General features: G+C 38.0%; 1 protein-coding gene and 1 long non-coding RNA gene across 3 annotated transcripts in view; one reads left to right on the forward strand and one right to left on the reverse strand.

The window, feature by feature from the left end:
- LOC138306209 (uncharacterized) overlaps positions 1 to 21917 on the forward strand; it is a 39533-nt gene that overhangs the window by 9989 nt on the left and 7627 nt on the right. Inside the window, exons 3-13 of one of the 2 annotated variants that reach the window (XM_069246609.1) lie at positions 2957 to 3013; positions 3621 to 3675; positions 4782 to 4873; positions 6444 to 6557; positions 9984 to 10004; positions 13448 to 13601; positions 14165 to 14217; positions 15364 to 15490; positions 16174 to 16259; positions 19245 to 19358; positions 20442 to 20543. In XM_069246609.1, the coding sequence (XP_069102710.1) occupies positions 2957 to 3013; positions 3621 to 3675; positions 4782 to 4873; positions 6444 to 6557; positions 9984 to 10004; positions 13448 to 13601; positions 14165 to 14217; positions 15364 to 15490; positions 16174 to 16259; positions 19245 to 19358; positions 20442 to 20543 (975 nt within the window). The remainder of the gene's footprint in view (positions 1 to 2956; positions 3014 to 3620; positions 3676 to 4781; positions 4874 to 6443; positions 6558 to 9983; positions 10005 to 13447; positions 13602 to 14164; positions 14218 to 15363; positions 15491 to 16173; positions 16260 to 19244; positions 19359 to 20441; positions 20544 to 21917) is intronic. The other variant, XM_069246610.1, reaches the window with a different exon arrangement.
- Positions 11468 to 12587, reverse strand: LOC138306212 (uncharacterized). The gene is made up of 2 exons (XR_011205809.1): positions 12387 to 12587; positions 11468 to 11542 (listed from the first exon to the last, which is right to left on the reverse strand). It is a non-coding gene; the product is annotated as an uncharacterized lncRNA (long non-coding RNA).

A 21917-nucleotide genomic window follows, 5' to 3' on the forward strand; every position in this document is an offset into this window, starting at 1 on the left:
AATAGAGGTAAATCCTATAAATCGCTACTTGTCCTAGAGTTCTGCATTGATTGTAACCAAATTTGGCCACAAAAATCCTTTGGGGAAGGGAAACAAAACTTGTATAAATTTTGGCTCTGACCCCCCTGGGGGCAGGAGGGGCGGGGCCCAATAGGGGAAATAGAGGTAAATCCTAAAAATTGCTACTTGTCCTAGAGTTCTGCATGGATTGTAACCAAATTTGGCCAGAAACATCCTTGAGGTTAACAGAATTTGTATACATTTTGGCTTTGACCCCCTGGAGCAGAAAGAGTGGGGCCCAATAGGGGAATTAGAGGTAAATATTCAAATTTCTTTAGAAAAGAAATAATGAACTTATATTCAGAACATTACATAGCATTACAAACCAGGTGAGCGATACAGGCCCTCTGGGCCTCTTGTTCATAGTAAATACTAGTATTGTTCGGCTGATGATTTTACGGTAATTATAGTAAAACAGAATTTCACACAAATGTTAACAGAGGAAACTTCCTGTCTGCTTTAGTGGTTATTTCCTGGCCACAAATATTGCATTGTTAGCACAACAAACCTAGCCTATTGTTTTCCTGTGAAAAAGGCAGTGGTATGTCGGCTCAGAATTTGTGTCAATAAATCCTTGTCTAAAAATTTTTGTCATGTCACCGTGTTTTTCCTGCCTATATATTTGGGGCCGATATAAGGCCCCATTCCCAATTGTATTTCTTGTTATTCTTTCCCAAATCTTTGTCTAAATTTTTCAAATCAGTGAGTTGACGCCTATTTTGTGCAACGAAACTAAAAAAATTACGGAAATCACAAGTCTGAACGTCGCATTTTAGTATACATTCTTACACTTAATTCTTAGAGAAGCATATTTAATTGTCTATTTATACCTTTTCCAAAATTTCCATAAACACCGTTTAAATTTTTCATTTTCTACTTTTATCGCACAAAAATTTCCCAATTTTCACCAAGTGGCAATTTCCCAAAATACCCAGGAAAAACACTGTGTCAGTTCGTCTGTCCTTCCATCCGTCTGCCCTTCCTTCCTGCATCTTTGTGTGGGCTATGGTATGTCTCATATGCTATGATCAGGGTTGAAAATCTCAGCCGATTGACTGATTTCAGTTTTTTTTAACTTTCAGAAAATAGCTACCAGGTATATGTATATAATTTTCACAAAAAATATATTTCAGCCCTTTTTTAAGATTTTCCATTTTCATCTAGAGCTTTATGAGTCTGTGGAACTTCAAATGGGAACTTTGTTGGCCCACTTACATGTTGGTGACACCGTGTATTGCAATTGTGACATGTGTGTATTTTTACCTTTGACCTCACTCAAAAAAGGATGGGGACTTCAATTAAAGGTCCACTATACCTTTCTGAAATGGATGTAAAATGAGATTGATAATTTTGTAGAGTCACAAAAGATTTTATGATTATTGTTAATATTACACTTATAACATTTTGAACAATTTAATTAAACAAATTAAATGTTAATTTTCATAATACAGGTCATATTATGTTTCATACTGTCGTCCTAATTACCACATGTTTAAATCAAACAGCAAAACAGCAAAATGAATCTTCACTACATGTGTATTGCATACATTATAGATTACGCAGGAAAATTTGCTTTTGTTTAATCTCCTCTTGGGCCATCGAGACACAATTTCTTATGCTATTATTGTTTTTCTCTTTTCTTTTTTTTCTTAAAGATGCTCCACCGCTGACAAATGGTATTTTTAAATTATCAAATAAAATGAGCAGATGATTTAGTATTTTTCTTCAGTTACAAAAGTTACTTACTCCACACCATTACTACCATTGAAAAGTTTAAGCGTCTCATTTTACTTCAAGATAAACAAACACTAAAAATAATTAATTGCATCCCGAAAAAATTCTGTGTCACTATGTCCTGTATGGAATGAAGTACTTATTGCGCATGCACCAAAAGCAAAATAAATTATTATCCCCCGCCCAACGAAGTTGGCGGGGGATATACAAATGGGTTCCGTCCGTCCGTCCGTCCGTCCGTACGAATGGTTTCCGGAGCATAACTCTAAAACCAGTAGATATATTACCACGAAACTTCATACACACATTGGTCTTATGGTCTGGTAGTGACTTTTGCTATTTTTAGGTTTTCAATTTTTGCATTTTTTCCGTAACCATGGAAACATTGCTGAAAATATCATATTTTTGTACCAGGTTCGTTTCCGGAGCACAACTCTAAAACCAGCAGAGATATTTCCATGAAACTTCATAGACACATTGTTCTTATGGTATAGTAGTGCCTTTTGCTATTTTAAGGTTTTCACTTTTTGTACTTTTTTCTGTAACCATAGAAACATTGCTGAAAATATCATATTTTTGTAGCAGGTTCATTTCAGGAGCATAACTCTAAAACCAGCGGAGATATTTCCACGAAACTTCATAGACACATTCTTTTTATGGTCTAGTAGTACCTTTTGCTATTTTTAGGTTTTCATTTTTTGCACTTTTTCCGTTACCATGGAAACATTGCTGAAAATATCATGGTAAATGGTAAATGTTACTTTGCAAAACTCCACCCATCTTTGTGTATATAGTCTAATATAAATGTCAAGGCTGTATACCTGATTCAACAATTGCAGCCCCGCACTACTTGAATTATACTCCATCTTTCTTTAGCTCAACTTCCTTTTTCCTGTTTTTTTTTCCTACACATAAGTCTTCACAATCAAACTTACTTCAGCTTTGATATCTCCATTGGCGGGGGATCTGAATGACTATGTCCTTGTTTCATATATTATTTTTTGTTTTAATTAGACACATACATACATGATTAAACACCAATTATTGTTTAAATGACGAGTATCGTTTATGTTCCGTCGGCGGTGGAGAATCTTTAAAATGATTTTTGTTTAGGAAAGATAGTTGGCCATTGAATTAATGGGGTTATTTTGTCTTGTTCTAGATACGTGTGGCTGATAAGGTCCCTCCACAGATGGCCTGGCTTAACGCTCAGCACAAGGTAATCTACATTTGACCTTGACCTTTCATTTCTGATGAGTGATGACCTTGAACTTCACCACTGGTTACAAAAATTAATAATCTACATTTGACCTTGACCTAGGTATTGATTATGACGTCATGTGTTTGTTTTCATAGCATTTTACTTTAAAGAGAAAATGACCAGAGTTTTACTCACAAACTAATGACGTCACAATGGATACCTACATGCAAGGGAGGTTACTCTGTAATATATTAGACAGAATACAGGTACCGAATACATAGTCACTGGATGTGTATAGTCAGTTATAATAGCTAGATCCAGCATACCTATCAACACTTTAGCTCGGAACTTGCGAATTGCATAATAATTAGCATATTTTAAATGAACTTTGTTAATACTTGACATCTATAATTTCCTGCTATATAGACTTTGGATTGCTATTTAGATTCAATGAAAAGTTTTAAATGTTTATGGGGGGCAAACTTTCTAGTGGATCATTTTGAAATATCCACTTGTTAATGATAAAAATTGGTTTAATCATTTGATTTAAGTTGCTGATGATCTTTACCATCTGATATTAACAACAATTGACATAGAATTACTGTGTATTGTTGTTTTTTAACAGGAAGTGTTCGCCAATCCCCTGGTTGAGTTCAAACATGCCAGCTTAATTAATCCTGGTACGTACACAATGACCATCTCAACATCAAACAAGTACAGTAACATGGAGTCTTTATAGGGACCATCTCAACATCAAACAAGTATAGTAACATGGAGTCTTTATAGGGGCCATCTCAATACCAAACGTAGTAAAATTAAGTCTTTATAGGGGGCATCTCCACACCAAAATGTAGTAACATGTGAAATAAGAGCACATTCAATGCAGACTCTGAAGCATAACTTGAATCCTACTGATTTTCAAGAAATTTCTTCTGATTTTATTTCTGGATATAAAATCTCATAATTAATGGGATGTGTAATACAAATATTTGTAGGGATAATCAGTACCCGTTCATACATTTTTTAGGGGTAATTGACTAGATTTTAATGGGATATTACCCATGTACTCATCTTAACTGGAGCACTGGTCTGAATTTCACTAGTAGAAGGTTTTTTTTCGGCACTTCCAGTCCAAAAATTTACCTGTGAAAATGACACTGGTGCAACCTTAATTTTTACCGTACATATTTTTAGTCCACCATCATCAGATGGGGCTGTTCAAATCGCCTTTCATCTGTGGTATGTTGTCTGTACATCTGTCCTTCCGCCCGTTGATAATTTTTTCATCGCTATTTCTCAGAAAGTCCTGAAGGGATCTTTTACAGATTTGATATGTAGGTACTCCTAGGGCCCTAGTTATGCATATTCGATTTTGACACTGATCGGTCAACAACATGGCTGCCACTGGAATTTGATAGTTAAAGTTTGTTACCACTGTTTCTCGCAGAGCACTGAAGGCCTCATTCTCAAATTTCATATGTATAGGTTTCACATAGGCCCTAGACTTGCTTTACACATTTTGGGACCGATCAGTCAACAAGATGGCTACCCTAGGCCACCATCTTGGACTTTGATAGCCAAAGTTTGAAAAGCAGAGAAAAGTTCCCTCTTTCATTTTTCAGACATAGATTATTCTTTGGTGGGCACTAAGATCCCTCTGGGATCACTGGTTTATTTATAAAATCTTCTGCTATGATGAAATGAAATTAATCATCCACAGACTGTTCAACACACATCACAGAGTTTACAATTAACAACTGGAAATAGATATTGTTATTTGTTTCAGCATCAGTGAAGAACGCTTTCACTGACCCTGAGGGTGATTTTGAATATGTCATCAATTTGGCAGCAGAGACGAAATACGGACAGACGGATCCAGTAAGTCACTAAGTCTACAAATTATTTAGATTGACCATTGGTCATCTGTTAGTGACCCTAACATGAACTAGGGCTGAATTGGTCATTCTATTACTAGCTCTACGGGTCATGGTGATTCAGCTATGACAGCTAGTGGTTACGGTTCACCAGCTGAGATCTCTTTAACTTAAGATTTTTCTCAAACTTTCGTAATGCTTTTCTATGGAGAATTTTAAGCCAAAAAAAAAATCCCTAAATTTAAGGAATTTTCATGAAACTGGGCCCCTACCAGTTACAATAATCACCATGAGATGTTTCCTAAGCCAGACATGTTAACCTTTGGTGACCAAAAAGTGGTAGATTTTTTGACTCCAAAGCGGTAGCATTTTTCGCGGCATTATTCGTGGCGCAGCATAGATATATAAATAATATTCAAATTATAACAAAAACATATTTTGTTAACAAATTTTGTTTTATCTTTGTCGCTCATTTAGTACTTTTGTTAATGTTAATTGAGGCTTACATTTCATTTAACATTTAGAAGAAAAATGACAATATATATATATTGAATACTTTTATTTGATTTATTTCAATGCTTTTATTCATTTTTTTTTTCTGTATTACATACTGGAATCATTTTATTTTGATTTAATTTAAAAACATATTTATATTTTAAAAAAAGTAATAGTGAAATCCTGAAATTTTATACCAATCGGGCTCCTCTATTAGAACCACCCCATTCCATAATGGCGGGCATTACCATTGCAATGTTTGTGACTTCCATGGAACACTATAAGGCTATTTTACATTAAAAACGTGAGTAAATCATTTCAGTTATAAGTAGTGTTTGGTTTTGAAATAATACTTACTAGTTGTAAGCACAAAATTAAAATTATCTAAAGCTAGATGATTGTTGCCATACGGTACGTAATACACATTGTTAGCTAGACTAGCCTACACTCAGACATGTGAAGGTGAAAAAACCAAGCCAAGGTGGAAATAGCCCCAGGGGCCAGTTTCATGAACATTCCTTAATTTTTAGGAATTCCTTAACTTAAAGTTCTCCATAGGAAAGCATTATGGAAGTAGAAAATCAACCTTAAGTTAACGAGCCTTCCTTAAAATCTGTAGTGGTTTCCTATGGAGAATTTTAAGTAATGAATTCCTTTAAGTTAAGGAACGTTCATGAAACTGGGCCCAGGCTGCTAATTAGCACCAGTGGGTTTTGGTCAGGGAGATGTTTTGCAGAAATCGGAACATTTAGATATTAAAGCGGTAGGCGGAAAATCGGCCTCAAAAGCGATAGACTTCCGCGTGAATCGGTAGGGTTAACATGTCTGCCTAAGCAAGTGTACAAAAGTCACTATGAGTTGTTTCCTAAGCAAGAATACAAAAGTCACATTGAGTTGTCTCCCCTGCAGACTTGAATGTGACTATGAGTTGTCATCCCTGCAGACTTGAAAGTGACTATGAGTTATCTCCCCTGAAGACTTGAAAGTGACTATGAGTTATCTCCCCTGCAGACTTGAAAGTGACTATGAGTTATCTCCCCTGCAGACTTGAAAGTGACTATGAATTATCTCCCTTGCAGGTCTACCAGGAAGGCATCATAAGATTGAGTATGAACTGTGCCCAGGAAGCCATGGTCCGCAAAGTGAAGCTATACATGGAATTCTCCAGTGGTCAGATGTACTCTACGGATAAGGTAGGTAAAAGTGTGATAGCAAGTGTGAGGGGAGTCGGGAGACAAAGTGAGGGAGGGGAGACAAAGTGAGGGAGGGGAGATAAAGTTAGGGAGGGAGGGGAGACAAAGTGAGGGAGAAAGCGGAGACAAAGTGAGGGATTGAGGGAAACAAAGTTAGAGAGGGATCGAGAGGAGACAAGGTGAGGGAGGGGAAACCAATTGAAGGAGGGAGCAGATGCAAAGTGAGGGAGGGACGGGAGACAAATTCAGGATGGAAGGAGAGAGAAAGTGAGGGAGGGACAGGAGACAAAGTCAGGATGGAAGGAGAGAGAAAGTGAGGGAGGGACGGGAGACAAAGTCAGGATGGAAGGAGAGAAAAAGTGAGGGAGGGAGGGAAGGAGAGAGTGAGCAAGGGAGGAGAGACAAAGTGAGGGAGGGCTGGGAAGACAAGGTAAGGGAGTGGAGACAAAGTGAGGGAGGGAGGGGAGACAAAGTGAGGAAGGGAGGGGAGACAAAGTGAGGAAGGGAGGAGAGACGAAGTGAGGGAGGGGAGACAAAGTGAGTGAGGGAGCAGATACAAAGTGGGGAAAGGAGGGGAGACAAAGTGAGGAAGGGAGGGGAGACAAAGTGAGAAAGGGAGGGAAGACAAAGTGAGGAAAGGAGGGAAGACATTTATAAAGTGAGGAAGGGAGGGGAGACAAAGTGAGGAAGGGAGGGAAGACATTTATAAAGTGAGGAAGGGATGGGAGACAAAGTGGGGAAGGGAGGGGAGACAAAGTGAGGAAGGGAGGGGAGACAAAGTGAGGAAGGAAGGGGAGACAAAGTGAGGAAAGGAGGGAAGACATTTATAAAGTGAGGAAGGGAGGGGAGACAAAGTGAGGAAGGGAGGGAAGACATTTATAAAGTGAGGAAGGGATGGGAGACAAAGTGGGAAAGGGAGGGGAGACAAAGTGAGGAAGGGAGGGGAGACAAAGTGAGGAAGGGAGGGGAGACAAAGTGAGGAAAGGAGGGGAGACAAAGTGAGGAAAGGAGGGAAGACATTTATAAAGTGAGGAAGGGAGGGGAGACAAAGTGAGGAAGGGAGGGAAGACATTTATAAAGTGAGGAAGGGAGGGGAGACAAAGTGGGGAAGGGAGGGGAGACAAAGTGAGGAAGGGAGGGGAGACAAAGTGAGGAAGGGAGGCGAGACGAAGTGAGGAAGGGAGGGGAGACAAAGTGAGGAAAGGAGGGGAGACATTTATAAAGTGAGGAAGGGAGGGAAGACAAAGTGAGGAAGGGAGGGGAGACAAAGTGAGAAAAGGAGGGAAGATATTTATAAAGTGAGGAAGGGAGGGGATACAAAGTGAGGAAAGGAGGGAAGACATTTATAAAGTGAGGAAGGGAGGGGAGACAAAGTGAGGAAGGGAGGGAAGACATTTATAAAGTGAGGAAGGGAGGGGAGACAAAGTGGGGGAAGGGAGGGGAGACAAAGTGAGGAAGGGAGGCGAGACAAAGTGAGGAAGGGAGGGGGAGACAAAGTGAGGAAAGGAGGGGAGACATTTATAAAGTGAGGAAGGGAGGGAAGACAAAGTGAGGAAGGGAGGGGAGACAAAGTGAGAAAAGGAGGGAAGATATTTATAAAGTGAGAAAGGGAGGGGATACAAAGTGAGGAAGGGAGGGAAGACAAAGTGAGGAAGGGAGGCGAGACGAAGTGAGGAAAGGAGGGGAGGCATTTATAAAGTGAGGAAGGGAGGGAAGACAAAGTGAGGAAAGGAGGGGAGGCATTTATAAAGTGAGGAAGGGAGGGAAGTCAAAGTGAGGAAGGGAGGGGAGACAAAGTGAGGAAGGGAGGAGAGACAAAGTGAGGAAAGGAGGGGAGGCATTTATAAAGTGAGGAAGGGAGGGAAGACAAAGTGAGGAAGGGAGGGGAGACAAAGTGAGAAAAGGAGGGAAGATATTTATAAAGTGAGGAAGGGAGGGGATACAAAGTGAGGAAGGGAGGGAAGACAAAGTGAGGAAGGGAGGGGAGACAAAGTGAGGGAGGGAGGGGAGACAAAGTGAGGAAGGGAGGGAAGACAAAGTGAGGAAGGGAGGAGAGACAAAGTGAGGGAGAGCCATGAGACAAAGTGAGGGATTGAGGGAAACAAAGTTAGAGAGGGAGGGGAAACTAATTGAGGAAGGAACAGATGCAAAATGAGTTAGGAAGGGGAGACAAAGTGAGGATGGAAGGAGAGACAAAGTGAGGGAGGGATCGAGGGGAGGCAAAGTGAGGGAGGGTGGAGATAAAGGGAGGGAGGGAGGGAGGGAGGGGAGACAAATTGAGGGAGAGAGGGGAGACAAAGTGAGGAAGTAAGAGAAGACAAATGGAAGGCAGACAAATTGAGAGAGTGAGGAAGGGAAAATAGGGGAGAAAGAAATGTAGAAAGGGGAGACAAAGTGGGTGACAATTCTACTGATTGATATTAGATATGTAAATGGATTTGGGACACAGGGCAGGTGAAAGGTAGCGATGGGTCAAAGGGAGTGAGAGAGAGGGGAACAAGGCTGTCGATAGGGAGGAAGTGAGGAAAAAAGGAGAGAATGAGGAAAGGGAAGAAGTGACTACTATACTATGCTAATAGGATAAATCATGGGTATAATAATACAGGGTGAGAGAGAGACAAGAGAAATGGAGAGGGAAGATGTGAATAGGTGCTACCTCTGATAGAAGAGGGAGGATACAAGGAAAGAGGGGAGAAAAGAAAGAATAAAGAAGGGATAGAGAGAAGGAAGAAAAGGGAGATGGAAAAGAATTAAAGATAAGGGAAATGGTTAAGATCAGGAAATAGAAGGGGTAGAATAATTGACATGGGTTTGGAAATTAGATAGGAGAAAAGAAAGAAAATAAAGAAGGGATAGAGAGAAAGAATAAAAGGGAGATGGAAAAGAATTAAAGATAAGGGAAATGGTTAAGATCAGGAAATAGAAGGGGTAGAATAATTGACATGGGTTTGGAAATTAGATAGGAGAAAAGAAAGAAAATAAAGAAGGGATAGAGAGAAAGAATAAAAGGGAGATGGAAAAGAATTAAAGATAAGGGAAATGGTTAAGATCAGGAAATAGAAGGGGTAGAATAATTGACATGGGTTTGGAAATTAGATAGGAGAAAAGAAAGAAAATAAAGAAGGGATAGAGAGAAAGAATAAAAGGGAGATGGAAAAGAATTAAAGATAAGGGAAAGGGTTAAGATCAGGAAATAGAAGGGGTAGAATAATTGACATGGGTTTGGAAATTAGATAGGAGAAAAGAAAGAAAATAAAGAAGGGATAGAGAGAAAGAATAAAAGGGAGATGGAAAAAAAACAAAATAGGGGAAAGGGTTAATATAAGGAGATATAAGAGATAGAACATATGAGATGGTAAGACATTTATTATAGTTGTAAGAAAAAAACACTTGACATGTGTAAGTTGAGTGTGATGTATTTTACAGGTAGATGCGGAGGTTACTGGAGTAAGTAGCTGAATCTCCTACAGTATGTTGTACAACTATATACCACTTATTTATAAATATATCACAACATTTTACTTATTGTTTCCTTAGATCAAAAAAGTGTTTTTTAGGTTTTGATTAATTTTTTTCCCTATCATTAATTTTGTTTTGTTAAACACTTTTCGCTTCTTTTTTCTTTATTTTTTGAGGACATTGATTTCCTAGGAGTTTTCAGAATAAAAGTCAAGGTTGTTTTGCCAAAGGTCAAGGTCAAATGTTCTTCTAATTTACTATGAGTTTTCAGAATAAAAGTCAAGGTTGTTTTGCTAAAGGTCAAGGTCAAATGTTCTTTTAATTTACTATGAGTTTACAGAATAAAAGTCAAGGTATGATTTTGCCAAAAATGTCGTAAAATGACTTCCAACTCCAAGGATGGGCCAGTCCATTTTGGATTTATAGGGGTAATTGAAACCAAACATTTGTGTGTTTCTTTGTCCAGATCAGTTTTATTTTTTTTTTTTTTTTACTTTTCCAAACATTGAGTGTATTTGTATCGTTCTAGTATCATCAGTTTATTTTCTGTATATATATGTATTGTTGCATGATCCCTGAGTAACATAATTTGTTTTTAATTAATATGTATATTTCAGTCCAGAGTAGATACCGTATTCGCTGTAATTAGCGCTCCTCTCCCTTGAAGTACCCCGCCCCTTTTTTTGGAGAAGGAGTTGAAGTTGTATCAACGCTCATATTTCATAGATTTAACAATGTTTAATTACAACATGTGATGCCTCAAACATTAGCATAGTATCCCATATTACATGAACTTGCGAGTCTTTTAGTTTTACATGTGAATCACGACATAATAATGTGTCTCAAAGGTTAAAAGGCATAAACATGTTTACTGAACCAGATAATGTGTCATGAGTACAGAAAGACTTAAAATATGGCTGATATTTTTCGTCCACAACATTTTAAAGTTTCCCTAATAAGTGCCACATTTGTTAAAATTTTTAAATGCCTTGGGCGTTAATTATGGCAAATACAGGATAATGTTCTTCAAGACAGACTGAATAGATTTGATAGTTTCCTGTACTTTGACTTAATAAATGCATAACTAAGTTACATAATTAAGCAAAATAGAATTGCTTAATTTTTAAATGATTAATCACTTTAACAGAAGCTGAATATTGAATCATTATTTACTCACTTTTACATACTATATTTATCATATACATTTCTAAAACTCATTTAAGCAAAATTAGAATTCAATTTATTTTAATTAGTATCCACTAAACAGGGTATGGGATGTAACCTAATTAATGCTAATTACAAATTAAGATATTTTTAGAATTGGCTGACTTTATTTACTTTTAATTTCAGAAATTCAGATCAAAGTTTGAGTTATCTCCCCTTAGTGTTACAGACATGTTATTTCAAGTATCGTATTCAACCTGTTCTGTCTCAAAAAATCAGAAAGTTCCTTGAACTGTTTCCAACCTTTATTACAGATCCACATAAAGTGGTGTATAGTGGCTTATAGTGGAGTATAGTAAAACCTGAAATACAAACAAGTAAATATTGTTACTTAATGATCTCTGACTTCTGTAATCATTCACTCTTACAGATACAAGTATTAATCCTAAGGATTAAACTTATTATATAAGTGCTAATTTCACAAACACCTTATAAAGTTGTAATAACTATTGCACAAATAAACACTATTCTGGACTAGATCACACTTACACGATGAATTAGTCAATGTAATATTTCAAGAGAAATATTAAAAGTGTACTTGTTAACTCTACAGTAAATATGCAGATACAGGTATTTAATAACTTGATATTTGGTACATACTATCTCTGAGTATCAAGATGGGATTTCCTTATCATTATAGGATATAACAATTAAATCCTTTAATATTATGATTTGACACATGAAAATAAGAAAAAACTGTAATTCACATAATAAACCTCTCTACAACGACAACCTGCATACAACGACAACCTGTCTACATCGAAAACCTGCATACATCGATCATTGCCTATACGAGGTTTTCTATTTTGCATACCGACTAACAATGATTAAACCATGTGCACTAGTAATTCACATTTAGCTAGGGCATACATGTTATACATGGCTATCTACCACTAAGATACAAAATAATATCGTAAAGACTGATAGGTATTGCTTTATAAACAGCAATAATAAAACAACATCACTCAAAAACATGTCAGAGAATCAAATTGACAAACTGCACGATTTCCGGTGAAATCAAAACATCGCTTCATGTGCATTTATACAAAAAAATACCAAATACATGGTACGCACATAGCTTCATCACAATTTTAAATTGTCACACATGAAATAATTAATGCATTTAACATTAAACTATACACTTACAACGTGTGGGGCCACATAGTTGCTACATTTTTGCAGTTTTATCTCTCTCGAGACCATGCTTTCCTTGGGCGGAAATGACATACAGACAGGGGCAGGTAACTCTAATACCATACCTTGATTATTAAGTTATCAATCAAAGGGAGAGAACTCCTGGTTCCATCACACAACCAAATAAGCGACCCTCCCCTTTTTTGAGGTGGGGGGCTGGTTATTCAAAGGCAAGGCTGGAAGAGTTCACTATGAGAATTTCAGGGGTGTATGAATTAAATGGGCTTTCTTTTTTGGGTGAAGTTTAAAATATTTGTGGGTAGTAGCGGTTCCCCAACTAGAGATTGTTGTTAATCATGTTTATCAAACAGTTTAACTGGAGTAAATTATTTTAAAATTTTGAAAAGACAGTTATTTTATAATATTTTATTCTATTTATAGAAAGTTTGTTGAGAGGACAATAAATGTTAAAATATTTTGTTCTATTTATAGGCACCTTGCCAAGAGGACAGTAAATCTTATAATAGCTTGTTCTATTTATGGAAATCATGTCGGGAGGACAGTAAATGTTACATTATTTTGATCTATTTATAGAAACCTTGTCCAGAGGACAATATACAGTTGTATCATGCCTTTTCAGTCAACAGTCAAAACTCTTTTCCTCAGTGTTGGGACCAAACTGATGATCTATGTCACAAGGCCGGAGCCCGAGGGAAACAGTTTATAGGGTTGGTCCCAACAACGAGGGAAATAGTTTTTGACTGTTGACTGAAAAGGCATGAAACAACTGTTTTGTTACCTGAACCGCAATCTTAAACTTATCACTGAGCTTCTGGTGAGAAAGACTTCCGTCAAAAGAATACCGGTATTTGGGTCGATCCAGCGTTGGTGTTTATGATGTCAATGTTCCGCCCCGGCCAACAGTCAAACTATTGACCGGTCAATAGGCGAAATTACTTCATTTACATTTATATAGACAGCCAGGTAACAATAAATGTTATGATATTTTGTTCTAATTATAGAAACCTTGCAGAGAGGATATTAAATGATATGACATTTTATTCTATTTATAGAAGCCATGTCGAGAGGACAATAAATGTGAGCCGTGGACACATTTAGCCAGACATAAGTTAGATGTGGAACGCCAATTAGAGGACCTTAAAGATCTCAACTACGTCATAGTGAGACCAGCTATAGTATACGGCCCCGGGGACAGGCAGGGTCTCAGTAAGTATCAGCCCCCAGATGGGGACAGGCTGGGTCTCAGTAAGTATCAGCCCCGGGGTAGGGACAGGCAGGGACTCAGTAAAAATCAGCCCTGAGGTGGGGACAGGCAGAGACTCAGTAAGACTAGTGTCAATCTTGGGGTGGGGACAGGCAGGGACTCAGTAAGTATCAGCCCTGGGGTGGGGACAGGCAGGGTCTCAGTAAGACTAGTATCAACATTGGGGTGGGGACAGACAGGGACTCAGTAAGTATCAGCCCTGGGGTGGGGACAGGCAGGGTCTCAGTAAGACTAGTGTCAACCTTGGGAAGGGGACAGACAGGGGTTCAGTAAGTATCATTCCTTGGGTGGCGAAAAGCAGTAAAACATTTGACTCCAAAATGTGAACTGACTTTATTGTTTGAAACAATAAATGTTTTTTGTATTTGTTGGTTTATCAAAAGTACTTTGTTAACAATGACTTAATTGACAATAATTGAATTGAGAGAAATATAATTGACAGAGTTATGGTTCTTTGTTCTTGAGATATAAGTCTTAAGACTATTCACTTTGATTTTGATTTCAGCTCCTAGACTTATTATTGGTGCAATCTATAAATACATCCGACAGAAAATGAAGGTGAGTTACTTCCTTTCTTCCCTCCTTCCTTCCTTGTCATACTCATTTCCTTTCTCCTCTCTCTCTCTCTTTTTTTCTCTCTCTTTCTCTCTCTCTGTTTTTCAAAATTTCTTTGAACAATTTAAATTCTCTCTTTGGTTTGATTCTCTCTTTTGAATTTATCCTTTTCCCCCTCTCTTTCCTTTCTCCCTGCTTTCCTTTTCTCCCCGTCCGCAGCTATCAACAATTGACTACTTCTTCATAACGCTGGTCGGAATTTAACAAAATTTGACTAGTAACATACTTATGGGGTACTGACTCAAAATTGTACAAATGGTCAGGGTAACCCCCTGGAGACCTGAGGGGCGGGGCCAAAAGGGGTCAATTTAAATGTTTTCATATAAACAACTTCTTCTCTGAAACTAAGCATAGGATTACACTCAAAATTTGGGTCGGGTCAAATGGTCGGGCTGACCCCACGGTGGCTTGAAGGGCAGGGCCAAAAGTGTCAATTAGGCTATTTTGATATAAATGACTTCTTCTTTGAAGCATGGAATAATACTCAAATTGCAACAGTAGCATCCTTATGGGGCTGGAAATCAAAATTGTACAATATTATGGGGCTTAATGACCTCCTCAGGGCCTGAGTGCCGGGCCAAAAAGGTAAATTTTGCCATATAAACCACTTCTTCTCTGAAACTTAGAATTGAGTAACACTCATAGTGATTTTGTATTGATAACATCATTATATGGTGGGTATTCAAAGTTTAGAGTTTTTGTGATAATAACTAAAAAATACTCAGATGAGCGATACAGGTCCTATGGGCCTCTTTTATTGTTGGTGTTGCAGAAATCTCTCACAGCTATAACTAGTGACAAATCAATGAATTGAGAGAGAAATAAGTATGTAATATAATGTTAGTGTTGCAGAAATCTCTCACAGCTATAACTAGTGACAAATCGATGAATTGTGAGAGATATAAATATGTAATATAATGTTCGTGTTGTAGAAATCGCTCACAGCTAAAACCAATCACAAATCAGTGAATTGTGAGAAAAATGAGCATCTATATCTATATTGTTTGTTTTGTAGATATCTTTCGCGGCTTAAACTGGTGAGAAATCAGTGAATTGTGAGAGAAATAAGTATTTATTTTTCTGTTGTAGATGTTGTGGACTAAAGACCTTAAGATGAATACTGTACATGTAGAGGATGTGTGTCGAGCTGTGTGGCATCTCTGTCTCCATGGCAACCGAGGCCAAGTGTATAATATTGTAGATAGTGCTGACACAAGTAAGTACCTTTAACTTCTTATCCCTTAAGTGAATGGATTCTTCATTCTTTATTGTAGTATTATCCAGTTCCATCTCACATTCGAGATTATTCTCCAATACATGACAGAGTTATCTCCCATACATATGACAGGGCTATCTTCCATACATGACAGGGTTATCTCCCATACATGACAGGGTTATCTCCCATACATGACAGGGTTATCTCCCATACATGACAGTGTAATATCCCATATATGACAGGGTTTCTGCCATACTTGACAGGGTTATCTCCCATATGTGACAGGTTTTTCTCCCATACTTGACAGGGTTATCTCCCATACATGACAGGGTTGCCTATACATGACAGGGTTATCTCCCATATATGACAGGCAAAGGGTTATCCAACATTTGCTACTGAAAAAATAAATATGTCTTTTAATGGGGTAGGGGAAAGACAGCTCACATACATTAGACAATGGCGTGATGTCATCAACATATGCAGCAACCATGCATTGTCGATGCCATTAATTTTGATGTTGTGTGGCTCCCGGCAAACCTCTTCTTGACCAGCGAAAAACTTAAAATAGGTACAGTTTCATTTGCTTGTTTTTATGTAAAATCACAAAAACAAAAATCGTGAAAATAACCGCATATACGGTATTATGATGAACAATTTTGACCTTGACCTTGTTTTTTTCACAGCTCAAGGTAGAGTATGCCACCTGGTGTCAGAACTGTTCAACATCCAGTATGACTTCGTGGGTTCTATGTTCTCCAACATAGCCAAGGTAGATAACTCCATCAAACTTTATTTTGTATAGCCAAGGTAGATAACTCCATCAAACTTTATTTTCTATAGCATTGATATAAATTACCACAATTGAGTGGTTCAGTACTGGAAATACTATTTTACAAAATTTATCTCTGTACATGAATTAATGCTTCATTAAAAACAATGTAAAAAGCACTAAAATAAAACTTTGTCCAAAATGAGTATGTTAATGTTATTCACATGTTGTCTGCTTATATAAAACAATACTACACAATCAGCCGTTGTTGTACAGAATGAGAATAAACAAATCTTTCTGTGTTACTTTTAAAACCATTCATAAAATTTTCAATTGAAATTCATTTTCTTGGTTAAACATTATAAAATTGAAATTTTTTGTCTGCAGACATCAGCAACAGATATTACCCTTCAAATTATTTATACATTTAATGTCATTTTACTACTTGTCAAATAAATAACAAATAAAATCTCCAATCCAAATACAATAAGATCCTAACTCATTATATTACCAGTGCCTTTAATGTGTGCAGTTTTGAAAATTACCTGGTGTACATTATTTCCCTACTTCAGGTGAACATCACAAATGTCGTTTACTTTCGTTTTTCAAGTGAACATGACAAGTGTCGTTTAAATTTGTTTTTCAGGTGAACATGACAAGTGTCATTTAAATTCGTTTTTCAGGTGAACATGACAAGTGTCGTTTACTCTCGTTTTTTCAGGTGAACATGACGAGTGTTGTTTACTTTCGTTTTTCAGGTGAACATGACAAGTGTCGTTTAAATTTGTTTTTCAAGTGAACATGACAAGTGTCGTTTAAATTTGTTTTTCAGGTGAACATGACAAATGTCGTTTACTTTTGTTTTTCAGGTGAACATAACAAGTGTCATTTAAATTTGTTTTTCAGGTGAACATGACAAGTGTCGTTTACTCTCGTTTTTAGGTCATCTGACCCGAAGGGTCAGGATGACCTATAGTCATCATGTTTCGTCCGTCGTCGTCCGCCGTGCGCCGTGCGCCGTCCGCCGTCCGCCGTCCGCCGTGCGCCGTGCGTTAACTTTTCACATTTTGAACTTCTTCTCAAGTTCTACCAGTGCGATTAGGCTGAAACTTGCGTGAAATGATCCTGACATGGTCCCGACAAAGTGTTGTTATTTTTCGGGTCGATCCGAAATCCAAGATGGCCGCCACAGCCGCCATCTTGAAAACACATTTTGAACTTCTTCTCAAGTTCTACCGGTGCGATTTGGCTGAAACTTGCGTGAAATGATCCTGACATGGTCCCGACAAAGTGTTGTTATTTTTCGGGTCGATCCGAAATCCAAGATGGCCGCCATCTTGAAAACACATTTTGAACTTCTTCTCAAGTTCTACCAGTGCGATTTGACTGAAACTTGCATGAAATGATCCTGACATGGTCCCGACAAAGTGTTGTTATTTTTCGGGTCGTTCCGAAATCAAAGATGGCCGCCACAGCCGCCATCTTGAAAACACATTTTGAACTTCTTCTCAAGTTCTACCAGTGCGATTAGGCTGAAACTTGCGTGAAATGATCCTGACATGGTCCCGACAAAGTGTTCATATTTTTTGGGTCGATCCGAAATCCAAGATGGCCACCACAGCCGCCATCTTGAAAACACATTTTGAACTTCTTCTCAAGTTCTACCGGTGCGATTTGGCTGAAACTTGCGTGAAATGATCCTGACATGGTCCCGACAAAGTGTTGTTATTTTTCGGGTCGATCCGAAATCCAAGATGGCCGCCACAGCTGCCATCTTGAAAACACATTTTGAACTTCTTCTCAAGTTCTGTCGGTGCGATTTGGCTGAAACTTGCATGAAATGATCCTGACATGGTCCCGACAAAGTGTTGTTATTTTTTGGGTCGATCCGAAATCCAAGATGGCCGCCACAGCCGCCATCTTGAAAACACATTTTGAACTTCTTCTCAAGTTCTACCGGTGCGATTTAGCTGAAACTTGCATGAAATGATCCTGACATGGTCCCGACAAAGTGTTGTTATTTTTTGGGTCGATCTAAAATTCAAGATGGCCACCACAGCCGCCATCTTGAAAACACATTTTGAACTTCTTCTCAAGTTCTACCGGTGCGATTTGGCTGAAACTTGCATGGAATGATCCTGACATGGTCCCGACAAAGTGTTGTTATTTTTCGTGTTGATCCGAAATCCAAGATGGCCGCCACAGCCGCCATCTTGAAAACACATTTTGAACTTCTTCTCAAGTTCTACCGGTTCGATTAGGCTGAAACTTGCGTGAAATGATCCTTACATGGTCCCGACAAAGTGTTGTTATTTTTCAGGTCGATCTGAAATCCAAGATGGCTGCCACATCCGCCATCTTGAAAACACATTTTGAAGTTCTTCTCAAGTTCTACCGGTGCGATTTGGCTGAAACTTGCATGAGATGATCCTGACATGGTCCCGACAAAGTGTTGTTATTTTTTGGGTCGATCTAAAATTCAAGATGGCCTCCACAGCCTCCATCTTGAAAATACATTTTGGGATTAATTTTGCAAAAAAATTATACGACACTCGTGTTGGTTTATGATGCGGGCGCATTCAAAATCGGCCGAGCCAACAACCTTAAGGCCCTTGGGCCTCTTGTTTGAAATAAAATTTGTTGAAAGAAATTGAAAATGATCCTGACATGGTCCTGAAAAAGTGACACCATATATAATTAATTTTACTATTGCCAAGGTAGTCAGATGACCGTTAAGGCCCTTTGGGCCTCTTGTTTCAGGTGAACATGACGAGTGTCGTTTACTTTTGTTTTTCAGGTGAACATAACAAGTGTCATTTAAATTCGTTTTTCAGGTGAACATGACAAGTGTCGTTTACTCTCGTTTTTTCAGGTGAACATGACGAGTGTTGTTTACTTTCGTTTTTCAGGTGAACATGACAAGTGTCGTTTACTCTCGTTTTTTCAGGTGAACATGACGAGTGTCGTTTACTCTCGTTTTTTCAGGTGAACATGACGAGCGTTGTTGAGGAGATCAATGATAAACACATGACACCGTGGGCTGCAGCCTGTCAGATGGATGACGTCGCCAACACTCCACTCAACCCCTTCATAGACGAGGTAGGGGGAGTGTAAATACAAATCAAGAAAAATATTTTATAGCAAAATAATTCATACACGTAAATAATTCAAAATTGGTAAACAGCAAGTAAAACCAGAGAGCGTAGTCAGGGGAACAACTCTAATAGTATTATAAGCTAGGTGGCACTATCGTCACCTAGCATCAGTTCTTTGCTTGATGGTATATTACATAATCAGTAAATAATTATAATATGTATTGATTTATGTGTGCAGCTCAGGTCGAGAGCATAGGCAATCGTTCATAAATAGATATTTTCAATTTATTTATTCTTGTTTATTGTTCCCCCATTGACGTAGGTTTAAGTAAACTCTGATATTGCTTACCTAAAGGGTGGAATATCATTACCCTGAAAACCAAGTATATATTAAAAATAGAATATTTCTTTCACATCATATTTAGTTAGGGTTTTATTTATTTGTGTAATCCTATTAACAGCCAGGGTCATGTAAGGTCATGTACCTGGCAACTGTCCCATATGAGATTCAAACTCGAAACCCAGAAGTGGAAGCTTGTGGTAATATGTCGGAACATTAAAGATGCTCCACCGCAGACAAATGGTATTTTTTCACTATCAAAAACAGGAGCAGACGATTCAATAATTTTCTTCAGTTACAAAAGTTACTGACTTTACACCATTACCACCATTGAAATGTTTGAGCTTCTAATTTTATTTTAAGTTAAAAGTATAAGAAATAATTGATTGCATCCCGAAAAAATTCCCTGGCACTATTATATCCTATATGCAATGAAGAACTGAATGCCCATGCATCAAAGGCAAAATACATTATTTCATATTATTTTTTGTGTTATTTAGACATATATAAAATGATTAAACACCAATTATTGTTCAAATGATGAATATCATTTATGCTTTGTTGGCGATGGAACATCTTTATAATACCAGTATCATTGAAACGATACTGATGAAGTATTGTTTAGTTTCATTCTTAACGTTATCCAACCCTAGATATAAGATCATGAAGATAATAAAGGTTTTAGTAAAGAATGAGAAACATTGATCTTTTTCCTTTAAATTTCTGATTATGATATTTCATTAATAGGAACTACTGTACAACAAACATCTATACCTGGAGGGACAGAAGCTGTCAGATACAGGATTTACATACCAGATTCCGGCACCACGGCTGGATCATCTCCGTGAGGTAACCATGACAACATTCTCCTTTAAAACATTCTTTCATCTATAGGCAATAAGGGAGAGACCAACAATGTATGTATAGGGCATTGTACAATATCTGTGGTTGGAAATGACAAAACATAATCATATTTACAAAAGAAAAAGTCTCGACCTGCAATAGAATTACTGTATTGTTGTTAAATTTTGTGGATGTAAAATTTCACGATTTACTGATTGGACCTTATTCGCGGGGGTTTTTATTTTTTGTGAATTTTTAGGTCATCTGACCGAAGGTCAGGATGACCTATTGTCATCGTGTTTCGTCCGTCGTCATGGCCGCGCCGTCCGCCGTCCGCCGTGCGTCGTGCGTAAAACTATTTATACAAAAGCCTACTCCTCCTAAACCCTTGAGTGAATTACAACCATATTTGGTGTGAAACATCCTTGGGGAAGGACAATCATATTTTTATATAAATGAGATAAGTCCGACCCCTAGGGGCAGAGGGGCGGGGCCCCAAAAGGGCAAATTTTCTTAATTTAAGCTTTTAAATCCTACTCCTCCTTCATCCTTGGATGGATTTCATCCATATTTAGTGTGAAACATCATTGGGGACCGACAATCATATTTTATATAAATGAGCCTGGTCCGACCCCTAGGGGCTGAGTGGTGGGGCCCCAAAAGGGCAAATTTTTCTTAATTTTAGCCTTTAAAAAAATCCTACTCCTCCTTCATCCTTGGATGGATTTCATCTATATTTGGTGTGAAACATCATTGGGGAAGGACAATCATATTTTATATAAATGAGCTTGGTCCGACTCCTAGGGGCTGAGGGGTGGGGCCCCAAAAGGGCAAATTTTCTTAATTTTAGCTTTAAAATCCTACTCTTTCCTCATCCTTGGATGGATTTCATCCATATTTGGTGTGAAACATCATTATGGATGGACAATCATATATTATATAAATGAGCCTGGTCCGACCCCTAGGGGCTGAGGGGTAGGGCCTTAAAAGGGCAAATTTTCTTAATTTTAGCTTTAAAATCCTACTCCTCCTTCATCCTTGGATGAATTTCATCCATATTTGGTGTGAAACATCATTGGGGAAGGACAATCATATTTTATATAAATGAGTCTGGTTTGACCCCTAGGGGCTGAGGGGTAGGGCCCCAAAAGGGCAAATTTTCTTAATTTTAGCTGGCCCAATTCCTGTTTTCAGGTTTCGGTCTCCGATCTCAATGATTTTATAGGGGTTTAATTGATGCCGAACAACATACAACATTTTCGTAAAGATTTTTGGTATTCCAAGATGGCCGCTGGCCCACTTCCTGTTTTAAGGTTTCAACCTCCGATCTCAATGAAAATTGGTCTATAGGGGTTTTAATTGATGCCGAACAACATGAAA

The sequence above is a fragment of the Argopecten irradians genome, chromosome 13 (assembly GCF_041381155.1).
Source record: "Argopecten irradians isolate NY chromosome 13, Ai_NY, whole genome shotgun sequence".
NCBI lineage: Eukaryota > Metazoa > Mollusca > Bivalvia > Pectinida > Pectinidae > Argopecten > Argopecten irradians.